This window comes from Hemitrygon akajei, chromosome 29 (genome assembly GCF_048418815.1).
Source record: "Hemitrygon akajei chromosome 29, sHemAka1.3, whole genome shotgun sequence".
NCBI classification, from domain to species: Eukaryota; Metazoa; Chordata; class Chondrichthyes; order Myliobatiformes; family Dasyatidae; genus Hemitrygon; species Hemitrygon akajei.
Genome location: NC_133152.1, coordinates 50,075,940 through 50,102,406, shown reverse-complemented (window position 1 = coordinate 50,102,406; position 26,467 = coordinate 50,075,940). Strand labels below are relative to the sequence as shown.

Here is a 26,467-nt window from a genome sequence, read left to right as displayed (position 1 = left end):
GAACTGGACTCTCTGACGGTGGTGTCTGAAAAGAGGATGCTGTCCAAGTTGCATGCCATCTTGGACAATGACTCCCATCCACTCCATAATGTGCTGGTTAGGCACAGGAGTACATTCAGCCAGAGACTCATTCCACCGAGATGTAACACTGAGCGTCATAGGAAGTCATTCCTACCTGTGGCCATCAAACTTTACAACTCCTCCCTTGGAGTGTCAGACACCCTGAGCCAATAGGCTGGTCCTGGACTTATTTCCACTTGGCATGATTAACTTATTATTATTTAATTATTTATGGTTTTATATTGCTATATTTCTTCACTATTCTTGGTTGATGTAGCTGTAACAAAACCCAATTTCCCTCGGGATCAATAAAGTATGTCTGTCTGTCTGCCATGTTCTTTCCATTTCTTGACCATTGACTTAACTGTACTCCAAGGGATATCCAGTGATTTGGATATTTTCTCATATCTATTTCCTGACCTGTGCTTTTCAATAATCTTTTTGCTGAGTTGCTTGGAGTGTTCTTTTGCCTTAATGGTGTAGCTTTTGTCAGGATACTGACTCACCAGCATTTGGACCTTCCAGATACAGGTGTATTTTTACTACAATCAATTGAAACACCCTGACTGCACGCAGGTGATCTCCATTTAACTACTTATGTGACTCCGAAAACCAATTGGCTGCCCCAGTGATGATTTGGTGTGTTATATTAAAGGGGGTGAATACTTATGCAATCAATGATTTTTCTGTTTTATATTTGTATTTAATTTAGATCACTTTGTAGAGATTTGTTTTCACTTTGACACAAAAGAGTCTTTTTCTGTTGATCAGTGTCAAAAAAGCCAAATTAAATCCACTGTTGTAAAACAATAAAACATGAAAACTTCCAAGGGGGCCGGAATACTTTTTATAGGCTCTGTGTAATCAATCTATGAATATAAGCTATTTTATGTATTTATATTTACTTTTTATTATTGTGTGTTTTATCTTATTGTGTTTTTTCTTGTGCTGCATCAGATCTGGAGTAATAATTATTTCATTCTCCTTTACTAGAAGTGACATTAAATAATTCCAAATATTGAATTTTGAATCTTAATTTTCCCTGTGTACAGCTTGTATTGTTCCTACTAACTACAGATCTGAGCCTCATGAATCAGTGATTCTGTGGACACGTTCACTGAGCCATGTTCCTATCATCTTTGCACTTGCAGCAGAGATACAACGAATGTAGATTGCAAGTTTTTTCAGATTTCAAAGTTAGTAAGTTGCAGCATAAACCTCTTGCACACAGGAAAATCAACGAACAATACAGCTGAGGAGAAAAGCTTTGGCCGAAGCAGAGAAACAAAAGCAGAAAGTAGAAGAAACCATGATGTTAGAGAGTGGTGTTGCTCAACAATTTATGATACATGCAAAGCTACAGCAAGAATTTGAGAAAAAGAAACAGTGAGTATATGGTTGTTCAACAACCTAACGTTCCGTTCCTACTGTCCACTCAGAATTTTATTATACACTAACTGCCAGGAACACATATATACATTTCAAAGTTTTGAAATCCCTTTACATATAGCAGCTGCCCCAATTAGTAGAAGTTTCATGGAAATAGTTATAAAGGTTTTAAAAAAAACAAACTACTATTTAAGCAACTAAAAAGTTATGTATTTAAATGAAATACAGAACAAATTAGAACACTACCAATACTACTGTTGTAGTATAAAACTGTTTTAGTTCCTAATAGTTATCAACAGAGGAATTCATCCAGTGTATGTTGCCATGTTCTTTTGATGGACTATAAATGAACAAAATCAACACAGATACCTAGTGCAGATAATGGGCTGCCCTCATACAATGCTATTGATGACTGCATCCTCCAAATCTTCATTTTGATTGTAACATTCAAGATGATTGTCGATATCTCTCCGTCAATGTCCAAAAAACAAAAGAGTTGATTGTGGATTACATGAGGAACGGAGATAGGCTCACCCCAATGAACCAGTGGGACTGCAGTTGAGAGGGAGAGTAGTTTCAAATTTCGCAGTATACACATCATTAAAGATCTCACCTGGACTGTACATACTAGCTGTATGGCAAAAACAGCACAACAGTGTCTCTTCTACCTCAGGCAACTGAAGAATTTGGCATGAGCCCACAAATCCTCAAGACCTTCTACAGGGGCAGCATCGAGAGCATCCTGACTGACTGTATCACTTGCTGTTAAGGGATCTGCACCAACCTTGATCGCTTGGCACTGCAGAAAGTGATATGGACAGCCCAGCACATCTGTGGACATGAACGTCCCTTCACTGAGGACATTTACAGCTGCAGAAGGCATGGAAAATCATTGGGGACACCAGTCACCCCAACCAAAAACTGTTTCAGCTACTTACATTTGCAAATGGTACTGTAGTATAAAAGCCAGGACCAACAGACTATTGGACAGCTTCTTTCTACAAGCCATTGGACTTAAAAATTCATGTCTTTCCATTGTGACAGTCATAACGCAAAGATTTTTACTACCTCATATTGTGGGATGGATGTAAAATTTAAATAAGTTCAAATTCTTCATAGGTCCTAACTTGTTGAAGTAGTGAAATCATTTTATTTTCACTTCCACCTGTTTCTGGCATTTCCAAGCCTGAATGCTTAAAACTGCAGTGAGCTAAACAGTTCTAAATTGTCTTACTGCTTATTTCTCACCAACTTCAGTGACAAAAATCACTGCTTTCTGAACACACAAGCAATTTACACTATTTAAAAAACTGTTCACACTAGGCACATTACAGTGACTAATGGCCACATAATTTCATGTGACAGATGCTAGTTAGAAACTGTTCGGCAACAGTCTCCTGGCCCAATCAAGTGGCATAGTGTTCCAAATAAATAAAATAAATCCTGGCTATTTTCTCAGTTGTTTTTGTTTTTTAAGAGTTATCCCAAATAAGCAGGTGCCTCGATTAACCAATGGCCCAATTAACCAGAAGACACCGTATTTTAGATTTGTGTTTAAAAGTTAACAATAGAGATAAGAGAAGGGATCCAGCAGAAACAAGTCCTTCTGCAGAAAGTTTTTGGCAAATAGAGTTTATAAACCTTGGAAGACCAAGACAGAATTCACATCAGTACATGAACCAGTGAGTTAAACTTAAGGAAGGAATATGTAGTAAACAGTGTTTGGTACGGAGCTTAGTGTAAGCAGCAGGCTAAATCACAGCATATAGCTGTTGGATTAGGCTGTATGATTTTTATTTTCTTTGCAATATAAATTTCTTTTGCCAGTTTGTATTTTATATAGTTACCTATGTAAATGCTGTTGTTCATTGTGTTTCATAGTGAACATAGAACATAGATATCTACAGCACATTAAAGGGCCTTCGGCCCACAATGTTGTGCCAATCTTGTAACCTACTCTAGAATCTACCTAGATTTACCCTACCACATAGCCCTCTATTTTTCTAAGCTCCATGTACCTCTCTAATAGTCTCTTAAAAAACCCTTTTGTAACCACCACATTGTTGTGCTCGTAGTTCTTCAGTCTCTTTCTTGCAGCTTCTTGGGTATCCCATGGTAGTTTAGGGATTAGCATGATGTTATTACAGCTCAGGGCGTCAGAGTTAGGAGTTCATTTCTGGCACTGTCTGGAAAGAGTTTGTACATTTTGGAAAGAGTTTGGAAAGAGGTCTGACACGGTGGTCAGCAGCACAGGAGCGCCGCAGGGAACCGTACTCTCTCCGGTCCTGTTCACCCTGTACACATCAGACTTCCAATATAACTCGGAGTCCTGCCATGTGCAGAAGTTCGCTGATGACACGGCCATAGTGGGGTGTGTCAGGAATGGACAGGAGGAGGAGTATAGGAAACTGATACAGGACTTTGTGATATGGTGCAACTCAAACTACCTGCGTCTCAATATCACCAAGACCAAGGAGATGGTGGTGGACTTTAGGAGATCTAGGCCTCATATGGAGCCAGTGATCATTAATGGAGAATGTGTGGAGCAGGTTAAGACCTACAAGTATCTGGGAGTACAGTTAGACGAGAAGCTAGACTGGACTGCCAACACAGATGCCTTGTGCAGGAAGGCACAGAGTCGACTGTACTTCCTTAGAAGGTTGGCGTCATTCAATGTCTGTAGTGAGATGCTGAAGATGTTCTATAGGTCAGTTGTGGAGAGCGCCCTCTTCTTTGTGGTGGCGTGTTGGGGAGGAAGCATTAAGAAGAGGGACGCCTCACGTCTTAATAAGCTGGTAAGGAAGGCGGGCTCTGTCGTGGGCAAAGTACTGGAGAGTTTAACATCGGTAGCTGAGCGAAGGGCTCTGAGCAGGCTACGGTCAATTATGGAAAACTCTGAACATCCTCTACATAGCACCATCCAGAGACAGAGAAGCAGTTTCAGCGACAGGTTACTATCGATGCAATGCTCCTCAGACAGGATGAAGAGGTCAATACTCCCCAATGCCATTAGGCTTTACAATTCAACCGCCAGGACTTAAGAACTTTTTAAAAGCTATTATTAATGCTTTTTGAGATAGTGATTTAGATGCATATCATATTTTTTTTACCGAGTTAAGTATTGTATGTAATTAGTTTTGCTACAACAAGTGTATGGGACATTGGAAAAAAAGTTGAATTTCCCCATGGGGATGAATAAAGTATCTATCTATCTATCTATCATTCTCCATATGACCACACGTATTTCCTCAGGGTGCTCTGGTTTCCTCCCAAAATCCAAAAACATACTGGTTATTAGGTTAATTGGTCATTATAAATAGTCCTGTAATTAAGCTAGGGTTAACTATAGACAAGTTGTTGGGTGGCGTGGCCTGTTCTGCACGGTAACCCTAAATAAATAAATTATTTGAATAGGGGCTATCTGATTAGTTAAACATATATATGGAAATTCTATGCAAATAGCAATCGGGTATAAAAAGAGCACAGCACAGGGGCTCAAGCTCTCATTCCTTTCCCACTGTTGCTACTTAACCGAACCAATTGGCGGCTGTGTTCAAAGACACTTTCAATCTATCATTGCTAGTCAGAAGTTCCCACCTGCTTCAAAAGGGCAACAATCATAGCAGTGCCCAAGAGCAGAGTGAGCTGCCTTAACTACTATTGTCTAGTAGCACTAACTCTTCAGTGATGAAGTACTTTGAGAGGTTGGTTATGGCTAGAATTAACTGCTGTCTCATCAAGAACCTGGACCCACTGCAATTTGTCTATCACCTCAACTTACGTCATGCTGCTGTTTATTGACTGCAGGTCAAGATTTAATGTAATAATTCCTACAGTTCTGATCTAAAAGCTCCAAAACCTGGACCTCTGTACCTCCCTTGTAACTGGATCCTTGACTTCCTCACCTTAAGATTATAGCCTTTGGCGATTGGAAATATCATCTCCACCTCACTGGCACTGGCACACCTCAAGGATGTGTGCTTAGCCCACTGCTCTACTCCCATGACAATGTGGCTAGGCACAGCTTTAATGCTATCTATAACTTTGCTGACCACACAACTGTTGATGGTGATGAGAAGGCGTATAGGAGCAACAACCTTGCGTTCAATGTCAGTAAGGGTGGTTAATCTGTGAAATTCATTGTTATAAATGGCTGTGGAAGTCAAGTCATTGGGTTTAGTTTAGTTTAGTTAAAGTGATAGGTTCTTGATTAGTAAGGGCATCAAAGGTTACAGGGAGAAGAAGGAGAATGGGGTTGAGAGGGATAATGAATAAAACATATTGGATTAGCTGAGCTGACTTGATCGGCCAAATGGTGGTGAATTTGTGGAATTTCTTACTACAGTTGGGTGTGGAGGCCAGGTTGTTGGGTGTATGTAAGGCAGCGATTGATTGGTTCTTGACTGGCCATGGCATCAAAGGTTACAGTGAGTGCTAGAGAGTGGGGCTGAGGAGGGGGAGAAAGGATCAGCCATGACTGAATGTCAAAGCAGACTTGATTAGCTAAATGTTCTAGTCCTGCTCCTATGTCTTATGGTTTTATGGTTCTACAGTACTGTGCAAAAGCCTTAGGCAGATATATGTAGCCAGGGTGCCTAAGACTTTTGCATAGTACTATAGTAATTTTACGTATTGCACTGTATTGCTGCAAAATAAAACAAAATTTTGTGACATATGTGAGTGATGATACAGTGGCATGCAAAAGTTTGGGCACCCCTTGTCAAAATTATAAATGTCCTCAAAGGAGGGAAGTTGACATCCACAGATGCGTTGGGCTGTCCATACCACTGTCTGAAGTGCCTAGTGATCAAGGTTGGTACAGTTCCCATACCAGGCAGTGATATAGCCAGTCAATATGCTCTCAATGGTGCACCTACAAAAGCTCGAGGACTTGGGGGTCTTTGCCGAATTTCTTCAGTTGCCTGAGGTGGAAGAGATGCTGTTGTGGTTATTTTTGCCACAAAGCCAGTGTGTGGTGTCCCAGTGAGATCATCGGTAATGTGCATACAGAGGAACTTGCAACTACTCACCCTCTCAACTGCAGACCCATTGATGTTGATTGGGCTGATTTATCTACATTCAAACCTTTCAGTTTCCAAGCACGTTCTCCCCAGTAATGGCAATTTCACTCAAACCTGCCCCCTGACACTCCTGATCTTCTGACATACAGATCGTGTCTTCCACAGTGAAGACTGATGCAAAATTGTCATGAAACTCTCCAACATTTTATGCTCCGCTGGAACAATGGCTTCACCTGCTGTTTCTTTGACTTCCTCGTGTCCAGTAAGGATCGGAAGATTGCCCATCTCCAGACTGCCGATTCTGCCGTTTCCAACTCTGATGGCCCTCAACACCCATAGTTCGTGATCCCTGCTGCTTCCTGCTTGGACCTCGATTTCATCAGATGGCTCCAGATTATGGATCTCACCATCTTCATCCCAGCCCCGATGGGTCTGGGCACCTCTAGATCGGTGACACCACTACCACCAGCATCGGATCCAACAATCCTTAGTGGATCCAAAACTGAAATTCTGCCACTGTCATTGGTGGTCCACTGACCCCGGACACCTTAGACTGCTAACTGTGTTTCCTCTAGCTCTGGCTCCAGCCTGGACCTTGACCACCAGCACCTCCAGGCCGAGACATTACGTGCTGCCACTGGACCCCCAGTCTCCCCTTCCCTCACCACAAATCTCCAATCCTGTGTCTCTCTAGCCCCACCATCATCTGTTGGGTCCTCAGTGCCTCTGTCTCCCTCCCACCCTCCATCCCTGAACATCCCAACCCTTTTTTTCTCTGACACTACCATCTCTCTTCCCCCCTCTGAACCCAGCTCTAATCTTTATAACATATAACCATAGAACAATTATAGCACGGAAACAGTCCAACTCGGCCCTTCTAATTCATGCCATGTCTTCACCATTCCCTCTGACCCTTCTGAGGCAGAACACTCTGTTCCCATCAAGGGTCTCACCTTTGTCCCCCTTTGCCCGTACCTCAGTGAGTTCCTCACCCACCACAACATCAAGCTCTTCTTCTGTCACCTCTAAGCTCACTACCCACTCTGGTTCACTGCCTGGATCTTTTCATCTCAAACTTCCGACAAGACATCAACCAGCTTGATTTCAGAACTCTCTCCTCTTACAACCGTACTGCCTCTAAACGCACTGTCTTCCACTCTCTGTGTATCAATCCCAACCTTATCATCAAACTTGCAGACAAAGGGGATGCTATTGTAGTGTGGTGCACTGACTTCTGCCTTGCTGAGACCAGGTGGCAACTATCAGACAGCTCCTCATACCTATCCCTCAAAGAGGACCCCACTCCAGACCATCAGAAAACTGTCTCACATACAATCACTGATCTCATCCACTGTGGAGAACATTCATCCTCTGCCACCCAACATAGTTCCCTTACACTGCATTGCTCACTTCCACATCATACCCAAGGTCCACAAAATGAACTGTCTAGGTAGTTCTGTTGTCTCTGCCTGCTTCTGCCCCACTGAACTCATGTCTTCATATCTCGATTCCATTCTATCCCCCTTGGTTCAGTCCCTTCCCTACATCTGCGACACTTCTCATGCCCTCAATCTTCTCAGTAACTTTCAATTCCCTGGCCCTGACTGCTTCACCTTCACCATGAATGTTCAATCCCTATATACTTCCATCCCTCATCAAGAAGACCTCAAAGCTCTCCACTTCTTTCTTGACAAAATCCCCCTCCACCACCACCCTCCTCTGTCTAGCAGGACTGGTCTTCACACTGAACAATTTTTCCTTCATCTCCTCACACTTTCTTCAAACTCGAGGGTAGCCACAGGCACTTGCATGGGCCCCAGATATACCTGCCTCTTCCTTGGCTACGCAGCACAGACTATATTCAAACCCTTCACCAGTTATATTCCCCTACTCTACTTCCAAAACATTGACAACTGCATTAGCGCTATTTCATACATTCATGCTGAGCTCCTCAATCTTATCAACTTTGCCTCTAACTTCCAGCCTGCCCTTAAATTCACTTGGTTCATTACTGACACTGTCTTCCCCTTTCTCAATCTTATTTTTATCTCTGGAGACAAAATGTTAACTGACATCTTTTATAAACCTACCAATTCCACAGTTATCTTGACTATACCTCTTCTCACCCTATCTCCTATAAAAATGCTATTCCCTTTTCTCAGTTCCTTCACCTCCATCATATCTTTTCCCAGGACATGGCTTTCCATTCCAGGACATTAGAGATGCCCTCCTTCTTTAACAAATGAGATTTCAATCCCTGCACTATTGATAATGCTCTAACCCATATCTCCTCCATTTCACAGACATTTGCGCTCACCCCATCTTCCCACTGCCTTAATAATGATAGAGTTCCTTTTGACATTGCCTGCCACCCCATCAACTGCCACATCCAACCCATTATCCTCTACAACTTCTGCCATCTCCTTAAGCTTTCGGATAGATTTTTGAAAATCTCACAGTGGAGATTTAACCCCATATTGTTACAGGATCCAGCTTTTGTTAATTTTATTAAGGAGCAAATTTCTATATTTTTTTGAATTTAATACAACTGAAGGAATGTCAAATCTGGTTATATGGGACACCTTGAAATCTTTTCTTAGGGGACAGATAATCTCATATTCAGCAGCCTTGAGAAAGAAAACTAAAGCGGAATTGTCAGTGCTTATTAATAAAATTAAACAGATAGATAAAGCGTATTCAGTTAAACCTACTGAAGACCTATATAAAGAAAGGGTCGAACTTCAATCACAGTATGATTTACTTCTGACCTTTCCCATTGAACAGCAAATTTTTAAATCTAAAAGTCTATTTTATATACATGGGGAAAAATCTGCTAAACTTTTAGCGGGTCAGTTGAAGGCTGGATGGTCAGAAGACAGATTTTAAACATTTGCCATCCAGATAGAACAGAAACTTTAGATCCTTATGAAATTAATAAGTTATTTATGGACTTTTATTCTAATCTTTATAAATCTGAATTCTCTGATAGTACTATGACTATGAATAAATTTTTGCAAAGGTTAAACATACCCCAAATTTCGATTCAAGATGCCGATATGTTAGATGCACCTGTTAAACAAGAGGAGATAGCCAAGGCTATATCCTCTATGCAATTAGGTAAAGCTCCGGGACCTGATGTTTATACGGTAGAATTTTACGACCTTTCATGAAAAGTTTTTCCAAGTATCTGCTGTGGTTGCCCGTTGTGTCCAGTGCTCCAGTTGTGGCCTCCTCGACATTGGTGAAACCCGTCATGAAGCACCTCTATATGACCTATCACAAGTGGGACTTACAGTGGCAAAACATTTTAATTCCAGTTCCCATTTGCATTCTGATGTATCAGTCCATGGCATCCTCTTGTACCGTGAAGAGTCCACCCTTATAAAGGAGAAGCAACACCTCATATTCCATCTGAGTAGCCTCCAACCAGATGGCATGAATATTGATTTCTCCTTCCGGAAAACAAATCCCTCCCCCCATTCCCCATTTCTGACCTTTTACCTCTTCTCACCTGCCGATTAACTTCTCCCTGGTCCCCTCTCCTATGGTCCAGTCTCCTCTCCTATCACATTCCTTCTTCTTCAGCCCTTGACCTTTTCCATTTGGTATGTGATACTTAATCAGTTCATCCGTTATCTCCTTGTCCCCCATTAATACCTCTTCAGCATGATTTTCCAGTGTTCTGATATCTAGTCTCACCTCTCTTTTATACTTCATGTATCTGAAGAAACTTTTGGTATCCTCTTTAATAATATTGGCTAGTTCACTTTCATATTTGATCTTTTCCTTCTTTCTGACTTTTTAGTTGCCTTCTGTTAGTTTTTAAAAGCTTCCCAATCTTCTAACTTCCCACTAATTTTTGCTCTATTTTATGCCTACTCTGGCTTTTATGTTGGCTGGATGCATTCCAAACTTTATGCATTTTGAAAATCAGGTCATCTTCTACTCGCTTAGCTATTCACAGTAACAGAAATTTTGACCAAGAGTTGCCCACACTTTTGCATGCCACTGTAAACCTGACTCTGTCATGGTTCTCTATTGTGGACTGCGAGTGGGAAGTGGACAAAGAGAGGAGCATCATGGTCTGGAAGAGAGGAAGGGAAAGGGGAGGGAGCGGGAAGCACCAGAGAGATATTCTATGATAACCAATTGTTTGGAATCAAATGACCTTGCCACCCATGCCACCTCTTACACCTGGCACTCCTTCTCTACCACTTGTCCCACATCCCACCCACAGCACTCCAGCTTCACCATTCCCAAAATCCTTTACTTCCACTTGATTTACACATGTAAGACTTTTGCACAGTACTGTGTGGTCTTTCTAACTTATGGTCCTATGGTCTGGTAGTCTGATGGTCTGATGGCCAGTGGTCCAATGGTCTAATAGTCTAATGGTCTGATGATTGAACTATATCTCTTGTTCATCTCTGTAGTAGTTCTCCTTGCTTTAGAATGTTAAACATTACATTTGCAAAGATTAGAATTTTATGTGTTAACTGATAAAATGTCTTTTCACTGTCTAACAATAATTTCTGTCTTATAAATTCACTAATTTCTTGTGAGATTAATTAAACCAATATTAACAAACATGAACTTTATAAATAGATCATACACCAGCTCTTAATACCCATTTCATGCAATCAGTTCCAACTACCTTTGAAATAATCCACATATGGAGTCACACATATGAACAATGCTAGAATGCTTAAAGTCTCTGTGTATTTGTACTAAAAATAGTTTTTCCATTGGCTGAACTGAGTATTAATAGTATGCACAAATCCAACATGAAAAAATAAAATAAAATAACTTCCAACTAATAAAAAAAGAGAATCAGAATCAAGAGAGGCTCCAGTGGATTTAAACTAGATACAAGGGGGGAGGGGAACCAAAGTGTAGGAACAGATGTATGGGAGAAAGAAGAAAAAGAAGATAGTAAAGTTGTTTGCACAGTTAGTGATAAACAGAGAGTAAGAGGTGGAGAATTTCTTAAATGCATGTATTTTAATGCTAGGAGCATTGTAAGAAAGGTGGATGAGCTTAGAGCATGGATTGATACCTGGAAATATGATGTTGTAGCTATTAGTGAAACATAGTTGCAGGAGGGGTGTGATTGGCAACTAAATAATCCTGGATTTCATTGTTCCAGGTGTGATAGAATCAGAGGGATAAGAGGGGGAGGTATTGCATTGCTTGTCAGAGAAAATATTACTGTGGTGATCTGGCAGGATAGATTAGAGGGCTCGTCTAGAGAGGCTATTTGGGTGGAATTGAAGAATGAGAAAGGTGTAGTAACACTTATAGGGGTGTATTATAGACCACCTAATGGGGAGCGAGAATTGGAAGAGCAAATTTGTAAGGAGATAGCAGATATTTGTATTAAGCACAGGGTTGTGATTGTGGGACATTTTAATTTTCTACACTTTGACTGGGAAGCCCATACTGTAAAAGGGCTGGATGGTTTGGAGCTTGTAAAATATGTGCAGGATAGTTTTTTGCAGCAATACATAGAGGTACCAACTAGATAAGGGGCAGTGGTGGATCTCCTGTTAGGGAATGAGATAGGTCAGGTGACGGAGCTATGTGTTGGGGAGCACTTCGGTCCAGTGATCACAGTGCCATTAGTTTCAATATAATTATGGAGAAGGATGGGACAGGACCCAGGGTTGAGATTTTTGATTGGAGAAATGCTAACTTTGAGGAGATGCAAAAAGATTTAGCAGGAGTGGATTGGGACAATTTGTTTTATGGGAAAGATGTGATAGAGAAATGGAGGTTATTTAAGGGTGAAATTTTGAGGGTATAGAATCTTTATGTTCCTGTTAGGTTGAAAGGAAAGGTTAAAAGTTTGAGAGAGCCATGGTTTTCAAGGGATATTGGAAACTTGGTTCAGAAAAAGAGAGATATCTACAATAAATATAGGCAGCATGGAGTAAATGAAGTGCTCGAGGAATATAAAGAATGTAAAAAGAATCTTAAGAAAGAAATGAGAAAAGCTAAAAGAAAATACGAGGTTGCTTTGGCAAGTAAGGTGAAAATAAATCCAAAGGGTTTCTACAGTTATATTAATAGCAAAAGGATATTGAGGGATAAAATTGGTCCCTTGGACAGCGATGTGTGGAGTCAAAAGAGATGGGGGAGATTTTGAACAATTTCTTTTCTTCGGTATTCACTAAGGAGAAGGATGTTGAATTGTGTAAGGTAAGGGAAACAAGTAGGGAAGTTATGGAAACTATGATCATTAAAGAAGAGGAAGTACTGGAGCTTTTAAGGAATATAAAAGTGGATAAGTCTCCGGGTCCTGGCAGGATATTCCCTAGGACCTTGAGGGAAGTTAGTGTAGAAATAGTTAGTGTAGAAATGACAGAAATATTTCAAATGTCATTAGAAACAGGGATGGTGCCGGAGGATAGGCATATTGCTCATGTTTCATTGTTTAAAAAGGGTTCTAAGAGTAAACCTAGCAATTATAGGCCTGTAAGTTTGACGTCTGTGGTGGGTAAATTAATGGAAAGTATTCTTAGAGATGGTATATATAATTATCTGGATAGACAGGGTCTGATTAGGAACAGTCAACATGGATTTGTGCGTGGAAGGTCATGTTTGACAAATCTTATTGAATTTTTTGAAGAGGTTACTAGGAAAGTTGACGAGGGTAAAGCAGTGGATGTTGTCTAAATGGACTTCAGTAAGGCCTTTGACAAGGTTCCGCATGGAAGGTTAGTTAGGAAGGTTCAATCGTTAGGTATTAATATTGAAGTAGTAAAATGGATTCAACAGTGGCTGGATGGGAGATGCCAGAGAGTAGTGGTGACTAACTGTTTGTCAGATTGGAGGCCGGTGACTTGTGGTGTGCCTCAGGGATCTGTAGTGGGTCCAATGTTGTTTGTCATATACATTAATGATCTGGATGATGGGGTGGTAAATTGGATTAGTAAGTATGCAGATGATACTCAGATAGGTGGTGTTGTGGATAATGAAGTAGGTTTTCAAAGCTTGCAGAGAGATTTAGGCCAGTTAGAAGAGTGGTCTGAAAGATGGCAGATGGAGTTTAATGCTGATAAGTGTGAGGTGCTACATTTTGGTAGAACTAATCAAAATAGGACATACATGGTAAATGGCAGGGCATTGAAGAATGCAGTAGAACAGAGTGATCTAGGAATAATGGTGCATAGTTCCCTGAAGGCAGAATCTCATGTGGATAGGGTGGTGAAGAAAGCTTTTGTTATGCTGGCCTTTATAAATCAGAGCATTGAGTATAGGAGTTGGGATGTAATGTTAAAATTGTACAAGGCATTGGTAAGGCCAAATTTGGAGTATTGTGTACAGTTCTGGTCACCGAATTACAGGAAAGATGTCAACAAGATAGAGAGAGTACAGAGAAGATTTACTAGAATGTTACCTGGGTTTCAGCACCTAAGTTATAGAGAAAGGTTGAACAAGTTAGGTCTTTATTCTTTGGAGTGTAGAAGGTTGTAGGGGGATTTGATAGAGGTATTTAAAATTATGAGGGGGATAGATAGAGTTGACATGGATAGGCTTTTTCCATTGAGAGTAGGGGAGATTCAAACAAAAGGACTTGAGTTGAGAGTTAGGGGGCAAAAGTTTAGGGGTAACACGAGGGGGAATTTCTTTACTCAGAAAGTGGTAGCTGTGTGGAACGAGCTTCCAGTAGAAGAGGCAGGTTCGGTATTGTCATTTAAAGCAAAATTCGGTAGGTATATGGACAGGAAAGGAATGGAAGGTTATGGGCTGAGTGCAGGTCGGTGGGACTACTGAGAGTAAGTGTTCGGCATGGACTAGAAGGACCGAGATGGCCTGTTTCTGTGCTTTAATTGTTTTATATGGTTATATGGTTAGTATCACTGGCTTATGTTGTGAAATTTAACTTATTGGCAGCAGTACAATGCAATACATTGTATTAACTAGTTAAATTAAAAATAGAGCAAAAGCAGAAATTATATATGAAAAAGTCAAAGTGGGTATATTGATGTCGTTTGATCAATTAAAAAATAAATATAAAATATCAAATAACACTCTTTTCTGTTATTTTCAATTAAAGGCTTATTTACAAGAAAAGCTGGGACAATGTTGATGCCAAAACCTAGTGAAATAGAAATATTAATTCAAAAAGGAAAAATTAAAGAATTTACATCTTATATGTATAATTTGATTCAAAAACAGACAATTAAATCAGGAATTCATAAATCAAGACAAAAATGGGAATCTGATTTGAATGTTAAAATTGATGGAAAAAACTGGTCAAGATTATGTTCTGATAGTATGAGAAATACAATAAATGTTCGACTTAGATTAATACAATATAATTTTTTACATCAATTATATATAACACCACAGAAAATAAATAGATTAAATTCAAATATGTCTGACCAATGTTTTCGATGTAATCAAGAAATTGGTACTTTTTTACATTCTACTTGGTCTTGTTTTAAAATTCAACCATTTTGGATAAATCTAAGACTTTTATTGGAACAAATTACTGGAGTACAACTCCCACATAGTCCAGTATTATTTTTATTAGGAGACATTAAAGAGACAATACCGAAACTTAAATTGAATAAGTATCAGAAAAAAATGATAAAAATTGCATTGGCAGTGGCCAAAAAAGTTATTGCAGTTACTTGGAAATCTGATTTATATTTAACTATGGATTGTTGGAATAATGAAATACATAGTTGTATTCCACTTGAAAAAATTACATACAATCTAAGAAATGAATATGATATATTTTTGAAAATTTGGCTCCCATACTTACAAAAGATAGGATTAAATACATAGGTCCTTTGAAGATAAAATTATAAAGTAATTGGGGAAAGTAAAAATAAATATTAAAATTATTTTGAACTCCATGGAGCATGTGGGGATCCTCCGATATCCAGGCAATCTTTCTCTTCTTTTTTTTTCTTTCTTTAGATAAGGGTTAAGGGGAGGGGGAGGGTTAATATTATTTTTCTCACTATTCTATCATCACATTTATTCTTTGTAATTTTCTAAAATTTAATAAATAAATAAAAAAGAAGAAAAAGTTGAAGTGGTGTTCATGGGTTCACTGTCCATTTAGCAATCAGATGACAGAAGGGAAGAAGCTGTTCCTGAAAAGATCCCTGTGTGCTTTCAGACTTGTGTACCTGCTTCCTGATGATAACAATGAGAAGAAGAGCTCTCAACTGGTCTCTTAAATTTAAATAAATTCCCGCAAATGATAACTGACACGTCAGCGTTTTTGAACTACTCTCCTGAACTGTGGATGCAGACTCAATTGACATTTTCAAATGGCAGCTCAAAACCTATTTATTTAACCTTGCTTTTAACCAACATCCTTTTGTTTTTATTTTTGTAATTATTTTTATTTTTATTTTAGTTTCATGTTTGTACCTTATCCCATTGTAAAGCACTCTAAAATACATCGTCTGTGTGAACCATCCTCTCTAAATACATTATTTTTATTGTAATTTTTATTTGTTGCAGCTGGAACTGCAGTAGAATCATGTCTTTTATGCTGATTTACACGTCAATAGTTTCATCCTTTGGAGTCAGGTCATCAAAGGTAACGGGGAGAAGGCAAGAGAATGGGGTTGACAGGGATAATGAATCAGCCATGATGGAATGGCAGAGCAGACTTGATGGGCTGAATGGCCAAAATCTGCTCCTATGTCTTATGGTTTTGTAGATAGGTGAAGTAATGTGTTTCTATGCTGTTATTCTGGGTATTCTTTATTCTGCTGATTTGTCATATCTTTGTGATGCTTTGACAGGGAATTTACAGAGCAGCAGAAGACTGCAAAAGCAGAAGTTATGGCTAAGATCCTTAGAGAAGAAAATAATATGGAAAAGAAGAAACAAATCAATCCAGGATTATTCCCCAAAACATCTAAAACACTAAATAATGTTTCAGGGACGGGGAAACATAGAAAAAAAATGTACAAATACCTGGAGAATATCTCTGAAGATAAGGAATCTATTGGTATTGATGAAGTAAGTAAAATGATTAAGTTGGTAGGTAATCATACTATATTAAGTATATATAGCAAAGTGTGGCGGCTCGCCCACGCTGCAAGTGAACCGGCTCCAGCAGTCGTGGGCAAGTCCGCAGCCAGCGGCAACCAAGAGGGCTCTGAGTGTGGGGCAGAACTCAGCCAGGAAGCCGACGTCACTTCTGCCCCGCAAAGAGCGGGGGATGCTGGGAGCGGGGACTTAAGTGCACGTTGATTAAAACAGTAAACTGTTCAACCAGACCCTGCTCGACTCAGTGTGTTGCTTTCATTCGTTGCATATCAGCACGACGACATTGGTGACCCTGACGGTCCAACGACATTTGGACCAGCATGAACGACTCGGCTCTGCAGAATGCAATTTCCCTTAAACTGCCAACCTTCTGGACCACTCAACCCCTGGTCTGGTTCGAGCAAGCAGAGGCCCAATTCCAGGTCAGGCAAATTGTCTCAGACGCCACCAGGTATTACTACGTGGTGGGCGCCCTTGACCAGGAAACAGCGGGCTGCGTTATCGACTTTCTGCATCAGCCCCCGGCAACAGACAGGTACGAAGCACTCAAGGCCCTGTTAATCCGCACATTTGGCCTCTCCTGCCACGAATGGGCTGCATGGTTACTGCATATGGACAGCCTGGGCAACCGTGCACCATCAGCCCTGATGAATGACATGCTAGCACTGGCAGATGGCCATAAGCCTTGCCTCCTTTTTGAACAGATCTTCTTGGAGCAATTGCCAGAAGACATCCGCCTCCTGCTAGCAGATGAAGACTTCAGAGACCCGTGCAGGGTGACTGCCCATGCGGACGTGCTTTGGCGCACCAAACAAAATGGCAGAACCACCATCGAAATTAGTGCTGCAGCACGGCCAAAAGCCCAGCCCTCCCACACCCCAGCAGCGGAGCATGTAACACCCACACCAAGGGACTGCACCACTTCTGAGACTTGGTGTTTTTATCATCAGAGGTGGGGTTCCGGGGCCCGCCGCTGCTGACCGCCATGCTCGTTCCAGGGATGGCTACGGCGGCTGGTCACCATGATAGCCTCCTCTATGTTTGGGACAAGCACTCCGGGTGTAGATTCCTGGTGGACATGGGGGCGGAACTCAGTGTACCCCCCCTCGAGCCACAATACCCGAACTAGAAAAATGAAACATAGAAACATGAAACATAGAAACATAGAAAATAGGCGCAGGAGTAGGCCATTTGGCCCTTCGAGCCTGCACCGCCATTCAGTATGATCATGGCTGATCATCCAACTCAGAACCCTGTACCTGCTTTCTCTCCATACCCCCTGATCCCCTTAGCCACAAGGACCATATCTAACTTGACCATGACTGGAACTTACGGCAACCAACAGCAGCAACCATCCGCACCTACGGCACAAGAACCATCCCCTTGCAGTTCGGTTCCAGCCGCTTTACATGGACATTTATGCTGGCCGCAGTATCACAGCCATTGCTGGGCGCAGACTTCCTCCGCGCGCACTGCCTGCTCGTGGTTTCGAAGGGACGACGCCAGGTTACCAGCCCCGCACCTGGACTCCGTCACGTATTCCGACAACGAGTTCGCCAGAGTGTTATCAGAGTTCCCATCTATCATCACCCCGCAGTTTTCCTCAACAGACCCCAAGCACGGCATGATGCATCACATTCCCACACAGGGACCTCACCTTCATGCCTAGGCCCACAGGCTACCGCTCGACAAGCTCCGCCTCGCGAAAGAGGAATTCAAAAAGATGGAGGAGATGGGGATTGTGCGGCATTCCTACAGCCTGTGGGCCTCCCCACTCCATATGGTGCCCAAGTCGGCGGGAGGGTGGAGACCATGTGGCGACTGTAGGAGGCTGAACGATGCCACCACGTCCGATCGCTATCCGGTACCACACATCCAGGACTTTACGGCCAACCTGCACGGGGCGCACATCTTTTCGAAGATGATCCCAGTCCAGCCAGACGATGTACCCAAGACGGTCCTCATTACCCCCTTTGGCCTGTTCGAGTTCCTCAGGATGCTGTTAGGGCTCAAAAATGTGGTGCAGATGTTCCAGCGCCTGATGGACGCATTAGGGCGAGATCCGGACTTTCTGTTCATCTACCTGGATGACATACTTATCGCCAGCCGCTCCCACCAGGAACATCTAGCACATTTACACCTGCTCTGCCGCCGCCAAAGTGACTACGGCCTGGCTATCAACCCAAACAAGTGCCAGTTTGGCCTACCCGCCATCGACTTCTTGGGACACCGGATCGACCGCCATGGAGCTGTGCCCCTGCCATCAAAAGTTGAAGCCATCCACCAATTCGCCAGACCCAGCACTGTTAAAGGCCTGCAGGAATTTGTTGGGATAGTTAACTTTTCCCACTGTTTCCTGCCCTCAGCGTCCCGGATCATGCGACCCCTTTTCAGCTTGATGTCTGGCAAGGTCAAAGAGGTCACATGGACAGAGGAGGCGATGACAGCTTTCGAACAAGCCAAGAACATACTAGCAAACGCCACGCTCCTGGTCCACCCCCGGGTCGACATCCCCACTGCCCTCACTGTTGATGCCTCCGGCGCAGCAGTTGGCGGCATGCTCGAGCAGCTCATCGAAGGCCAGTGGAAGCCACTTGCTTTTTTCAGCTGGCACCTACGACCCCCGGAACCTAAGTACAGTGCTTTCGACAGGGAGCTGCTGGCCCTGCACCTTGCCATCCGGCGCTTCAGGTATTTCCTAGAAGGGTGGGTGTTCACGGTCTTCACAGACCACAAGCCCCTCACTTTCGTGTTTGCCAAAATGTCGGACCTGTGGTTGGGCCACCAACAACGCAACCTGTCGTACATCTCGGACTTTACCACCACGATCAAGCACATCTCTGGGAAGAACAAAGTGGTAGCCGACGCGCTGTCACGCACCTCCATCCAATCAGTGCGCTCTCTGTCTCTAGGGGTGGATTATGCAGTGTTAGTTAAGGCGCAATGACTGGACAGCGAGATGCCAGCGTACCGAACCGCAGTCTCCGGACTCCACCTCGAATACATACCCATTGGGCCCAAAGGTAATGAGCTCCTTTGTGATGGGTCCACTGGGCAACCTCGGCCCATTGTCCCAACCGCTGGAGGCGCTGCATTTTCGACACCTTGCACGGTTTAGCCCACCCTTCCCTCCGGGTGACCATCCGGCTGATCACAGACAGGTTTGTGTGGCACGGCCTACGCAAGCAGGTTGGGCACTGGGCCAGGACATGCACGCACTGTTAACCTCCAAAATCCAGAGGCACGTGAGGGCCCCACTGCAACCCTTACAGCTGACACATAGGAGGTTTGAACGTGTCCACGTGGACATCGTCGGCCCACTGCCGGTTTCGAGAGGAGCAAGATACCTGTGGACATTTCCACAGGCACTTGAAGTCAGCCCTGATGGCACGCCTCCGAGGGCCAGACTGGGTTGACGAACTCACCTAGGTGCTGCTTGGCATCCGCACAGCACCCAAGGAGGTCCTGGCCGCATCATCAGCCGAACTTATTTACGGTGCCCTGCTCGCAGTTCCCATTGAGTATGTGCCAGCATCCCGTGGGTCTAAACTAAACTCTGGGAGCGGCTTGGAACACTTACCCCAGTCCTGACATCCCATCTCAGAACAACACCCTCTTTCGTGCCCAAGGACCTACAACAGAGCAAGTATGTTTTTGTTTGCCGAGGCTTGCACAGATCACCCCTGCAGCGACCATACAAAAGACCCTACAAGGTGGTGCGCCATAATGGGATGACCTGCGTTCTCGACATTGGCGGTCGTGAAGAGACTTTTACCATTGACCGTCTCAAACCGGCGCATCTAGACCTTGAACACCCGGTTGTGGTGCCACCCCCACGACGACGAGGCTGGCCACCTAAAAGAACTGACAGTGTGCAGGCTGTGGACTCTGCATCTCCTAGCACCGGTTCTGGGGGTGGGGGGGGTCATGTGGTGGCTCACCCACGCGGCAAGCAAACCAGCTCCAGCAGTCGCGGGCGAGTCCGCAGCTAGCGGCAACTGAGAGAGCTCTGAGTGCAGGGCAGACCTCGGCCCGGAAGCCAATGTCACTTCCACCCCGCGAAGAGCAGGGGATGCTGGGAACGGGTACTTAAGCATGCACGGATTGAAACAGTAAACAGTTCAAACAGACCCTGCTCGACTCAGTGTGTTGCTTTCACTCGTTGCGTGTCAGCAAAGTTGGATGTAGCAAATCATATTTAGAAAAACACATTTAATAAATATTAACAGATGGGACTTTATTCTTTGGGCTGAAGGAAGATGAGAGGTGACTTGATAGAGAGGTGTAAAAAATAAGAGACATAAATCGAGTAGAGAGCCAGAGACTTTTTCCCAAAGCAGAAATGGCTAATATGAAGGTGAATAATTTTACAATGATTAGAGAAAAGTATAAGGGAGATGTGTGGGATGTCCTGCAAGGGGTAATAGTAGAGAGAGATACATTAGGGACATTAAGGAGACTCTTAGATAGGCACATGGGTAATAGAAAAATGGAGGTCTATGTAAGAGGGAAGAGTTAGAGTATGTTAAAAGGTCAACACAACATTGCAGGCTGATAGGCCTGTACTGTGATGTAATGTTCGATGTTCAATTACATGCTGAATATAAAAAGTATGTCTTAATATTACGATCTGGATATCAAAGTTTGTGGAAAAAAAAGATTGCTCTATGCAAGGTTTGAATAATACCTAGGATGTAATGAGAATATGTGTTCTTATTCCTGAACTTCCATATTATAGTAGTCAAGCATGATGTTCTCCTAAGTTATTCCCTTAGTGGAGAACACTTATGTACGACATTGTTCAACTTGGTTCCATCGACCTATACCCAGACTATAGCATTATTGATGCACAGGTAGCCACTACACGGTCCTTGACAGATCAGTGTCAGGGTCCAATGGAATACAAGATGACTGATGCATATTACATACTTACTTCATTGAATGACTTTGCAGTATATCATGATTATATCAAACCTTCTAATTACAAGATGGAGCAAAAAATCCAAAGCCAACAGTGGTAGTAACTTGCTGAGCATGTATAGTATCATAGAGTCATAGAAAAATACAGCACAGAAACAGACACTTTGGCCCATCAAGTCCATGCCAACCAATATAAGCTGCCTGGTTCCATCAACCTATACCCAGACTATAGCATTACCTGTAATGTGTTTTTCTGCTGTAAAAAGAGCAAATTCCTCGAGTGTACAAATCTGTCACTAATTCTGTAGCTATTGGTGTAATTAATCAGTTAAATTTTTTTTATATTAAGTTATTTAGTTAATGACGTGAGCTATTCAGATGAAACTTTTGTGACTTTACCACTGTAATTATCACTGCGGTAATACTTCTGGAGCAAGCTGTGGGAGCCTGAGAGAACACAGGCTGCAGATGCCTAAGGCTTGGCAGGCAATGAAAGAACTGCCTAATAAAACAAAAGTGCAGATAAATAAATCGAAGCAAAGAACAGCAGGTTGGAGTGTAGGAATGGGGTTAGGGAAAAGGGCACCAAGAAACATCATAAACACAAGAGATTCTGCATTTGCTGGAAATCCACAAAATGCCACTGGAACTCAGCAGGTCAGGTAGTATCTTTGAAAATGAATAAACAGTCAACATTTCATTCCATTATTTGCCCTGATGAAGGGTTTTGGCCCAAAACATCGACTGTTTACTCTTCTATATGGATGCTGTCTGACCTGTTGAGTTCCTCCAGTATTTTGTGTGTTACTCTGGATTTCCAGCACCTGCAGAATTTCTTGTGTCTAGAGATCTATACTACTGTCTTACTTTGTTTTCCTTCTTACACAACTGCATTGGCATTCCTAACATGCCAATATATGGGAGCATAACAATGAAACTACATTGTGATCAATCCCTTTAGATACATAAGAAAAAATACATAAATTTGTTTTCTTTTATAAGCGACAAGAATATCAAGTTCTCTCATCGGATTCAGAGGAAGAAACAGTCATGGGAAAGAGCCAAGATCATCAGGTGCCAGACGCTAAAAATGATGAGGATGAAGAAAGTCTGAATCCGCCTGAATTTTCCGGGCTTTGGGATTATGAGCAGAAGCCATGCCAGGTATAAACAAAAATATTTAATTGATAAGCAATTGTATAATATTTTCCCAATCATTAAATAGAGCACAGAGAGGAATGGGAAAGTACGACTCAGAAAAAGAACATAGACCGTAACAACAACAGGTATATCACTTTGGATACTGTTGGGGGGAGGGTGGGGAGTTGACTTAATAGAGGAAAGTCACAATGGTCAGGTCTCTGGGACTGAGTCCGGCTCTTGGGGTGGGGGGGAGAAAGGACACGTTGTGGTGGTAGGAGATTTGTTAGAGGAATGGACAGGAGGTTCTGTAGGCAAGAATGAGATTCTCGGATGGTATGTTGCATCCCAGGTGCCAGGCCATGGGACATCTCAGGTCAAGTCCTCAACATTCTTAAGTGGGAGGGTGAACACCAGAGGTCATGGTCCATGTAGTTACCAATGACCTGGGTAGGATGAGTGACGAGGTTCTGCATAGGGAGTTCAGAGAGGTGCTAAGTTAAAGGGCGGGACCTCCAGGGTTATGATCTCAGGATTGCTACCTGTGCCATGAATGACTGAGGCGAGAACTAGGAAGATTATACAGTTTAATATGTGACTAAGGAGATGGTGTATGAGGGAGGGCATAAAGGCATGATGACACAGCCATGGCTAACAAGAGAAGTCAAAGCCAACATAAAAGCCAAAGAGAGGGCATATAATAGAGCAAAAATTAGTGGGAAGTTCGAGGATTGGGAAGCTTTTAAAAACCAATAGAAGGCATTAAGAAGGTAATGATGAATTATGAAAGTAAGCTAGCCAATAATATTAAGAGGATACCAAATGTTTCGTCAGATACATAAAGTTTAAAAAAGAAGTGAGAGTGGATATCGGACTGTTAGAAACAGTGCTGGAGAGGAGGTAATGGGGGACAAGGAAATGGTGGATGAATTGAATAAATATTTTACATTAGTCTTCACTGTTGAAGACACTAACAGTATAGTGGAAGTTCCAGATGTCAGGGGTCATGAAATGTGTGAAAGTTCTGAAGGTAAATAAGTCACCTGGACAAGATGGTGTACACCCCAGGGTTTTGAAAAATGTGGCTGAAGAGATTGTGGAGGCGTTAGATAGATAGATAGATAGATACTTTATTCATCCCCATGGGGAAATTCAACTTTTTTTTTCCAATGTCCCATACGTTTGTTGTATCAAAACTAATTACATACAATACTTAACTCAGTAAAAAATATGATATGCATCTAAATCACTATCTCAAAAAGCATTAATAATAGCTTTTAAAAAGTTCTTAAGTCCTGGCGGTAGAATTGTAAAGCCTAATGGCATTGGGGAGTATTGACCTCTTCATCCTGTCTGAGGAGCATTGCATCGATAGTAACCTGTCACTGAAACTGCTTCTCTGTCTCTGGATGGTGCTATGTAGAGGATGTTCAGAGTTAGTAATCATCTTTCAAAAATCACTAGATTCTGGAATGGTTCCAGAAGACTACAAAATTGCAAATGTCTCTCCACTCTTCAAGAAGAGAGAGAGCCAGAACTATAGGCCAGTTAGAAAGATTCTAGCATGGATAAAACAGTGGCTGATTGGCAGGTAACAGAGAGTGGGTGTAGTGTTCTCGCACAGGTGTAAAAGAACTCTGAACTAAACACCAAGCATAAACCAGTCAATGAGGCGGGTCCCAGTAAGATTAACAGTTTACTGTTCACTCTTCCACATTAACGTATGGTGAAAACTGTTGATAAAACAATACAAAATATATACAGTATTTGTTTCCTTCTTGACATCACATTTACATCATAAATACTTGCAAAAGTAAAACTACAACAACTATATTACATTAAAGTGCAACATACAGTCAGAATCTACCTACGTCATCGACTGGCTTTAAATACACTTCAACACAAACTATTCGCAACTCTTTAAATAACAAAAAGCATAAACTTTATCAACCGTCATTACTTTTAACAGAATCAGCGTTAATATTTTTAATTCAACATATCGATTATCTCATGAACTTATGGCGTTGCTTCACTAATGTTTCTAGTGCGTAGAAAGAAAACTTTTCTCGCGCTGATCCTGCACACATAAGCCCCCTCCTTCCTGTTTCTCCAAACCGGTATTTTCCCACAAGACGCGGCGAAACCGGGTGTGACATCATCGCATGCCGCGATATATCACAGACAGCGAATTTACTTTAAACAACCTTAACTTTAACTAGAAAATGATAACAAATGAATTACTAAAGCAAAAATATAATAAACTAAACAAATGCCTTAAAAGCAACACAGTGGGAATAAAGGGAGTCTTTTCTGGTTATCTGCCAGTGGCTAGTGGTGTTCCACAGGATTCTGTGTTGGGACCTATTTTTTTCTGTTATATGTCAATAATCTGGATGATGGAATTGATGGCTTTGTTGCAAAGTTTGCAAACAATATGAAAATAGGTGGAGGGGCAGTTATTTCTAAGGAAGTAGCGAGGCTTCAGAAGTACTTAGCAATACACACAAAATGCTGGAGGAACTCAGCAGGCCAGGCAGCATCTATGGAAAAGAGTACAGTCAATGTTTCAGCTGAGACCTTTAAGCAGGACTGGAGAAAAAAAGATGAGGAGTCAGAGTTAGAAGGGTGGGGAGGAAGAAACACAAGGTGATAGGTGAAACTGGGAGGAAGGTGGGGTGAAATAAAGAGCTGGGAAGTTGATTGGTGAAAGAGATATAGGGCTGGAGAAGGGGGAATCTAATAGGAAAGGACAGAAGAAAGAGGGGGAGGAGCACCAGAGGAAGGCAATGGGCAGGAAAGGAAATAAGGTGAGCGAGAGAAAAGGGGAATATAGAAGGTGGGGGGCATTACCAGGAGTTTGAGGAATCAAAGTTCATACCATCAGGTTGGAGACTACCCAGACAGAATATAAGATGTTGTTCCTCCGACCTGAGTGTGGCCTAATTGCAACAGTAGAGGAGGATTTTCAGTAAGATTTTCTCTTGTTTCTGTTCAGAAGTACTTAGACAGATTAGGAGAATGGGCAAAGAAGTGGCGGATGGAATACAGTGTCAGTAAGTGTATGGTCATGTACTTTGGCAGAAGAAATGAAAGAGTTGACTATTTTCTACATGGAGAGAAAATACATAACTTTTGTACATTGGGACTTGGAAGTCTTTAAGCAGGATTCCGTAAAGATTAATTTGCAGGTTGAGTCTGTGGTGAGGAAGGCAAATGCGATGTTAGCATTCATTTCAAGAGGACTAGAATATAAAAGCAAGGATGTAATGTTGTGACCTTATAGAGCACTAGTGAGGCATCATTTGGAGTGCTGTGAGAAGTTTTGGGCCCCTTATCTTACAATGGATGTGCTGAATGTAACTGGAGAGGGTTCAAAGGAGGTTCACAGAAATAATCCCAGGATTGAATGGCTTTTCAAATGAAGAGCATTCAATGCCTATGGGCCTGTATTCAATGGAATTTAGAAGAGAAAGGGGTGACCTTATTGAAATCTATCGAATGGTGAAAGGCCTTGATAGAGTGGATGTGGAAAGGATGTTTCCTATGGTGGGAAAGTCTAAGACCAGAGGACACAGCCTCAGAATAGAGGAGTATCCTTTTAGAATTGAGAGGAGGAGGAATTTCTTCAGCTGGAGTGGTGAATCTGTGGAATTCTTTGCTACAGACAGCTGTGGAGGCCATTCGTTATGTATATTTCAGGCACAGGTTGATAGATTCTTGATTGGTCAGGGCATGAAGGGAAACGAGGGAGAATGCAGGAGATTGGGACTGAGAGGAAGATTAGATCAGCTATGGTGAAATGGCGAGCAGACTCGATCGAATGGTGTAATTCTGCTCCTTTTCCTTATGCTCCTATAAGACATACGAGCAAAATTAGATCATTCAGCCCATCAGACTCAACCTGCAAATTAACC

General features: G+C 42.2%; 1 protein-coding gene across 8 annotated transcripts in view; it reads left to right on the top strand.

Annotated features, from left to right (window-relative positions):
• cfap74 (cilia and flagella associated protein 74) overlaps positions 1 to 26,467 on the top strand; it is a 461,786-nt gene that overhangs the window by 176,077 nt on the left and 259,242 nt on the right. For all 8 annotated transcript variants that reach the window (XR_012096720.1, XR_012096719.1, XM_073032445.1 and 5 more), the window contains 3 exons: positions 1,292 to 1,446; positions 16,244 to 16,463; positions 22,416 to 22,577. Coding sequence is in view for 6 of the 8 variants with exons in the window: in XM_073032445.1 (XP_072888546.1) it covers positions 1,292 to 1,446; positions 16,244 to 16,463; positions 22,416 to 22,577 (537 nt within the window). In the remaining 2 variants the exon portion in view is untranslated. The remainder of the gene's footprint in view (positions 1 to 1,291; positions 1,447 to 16,243; positions 16,464 to 22,415; positions 22,578 to 26,467) is intronic.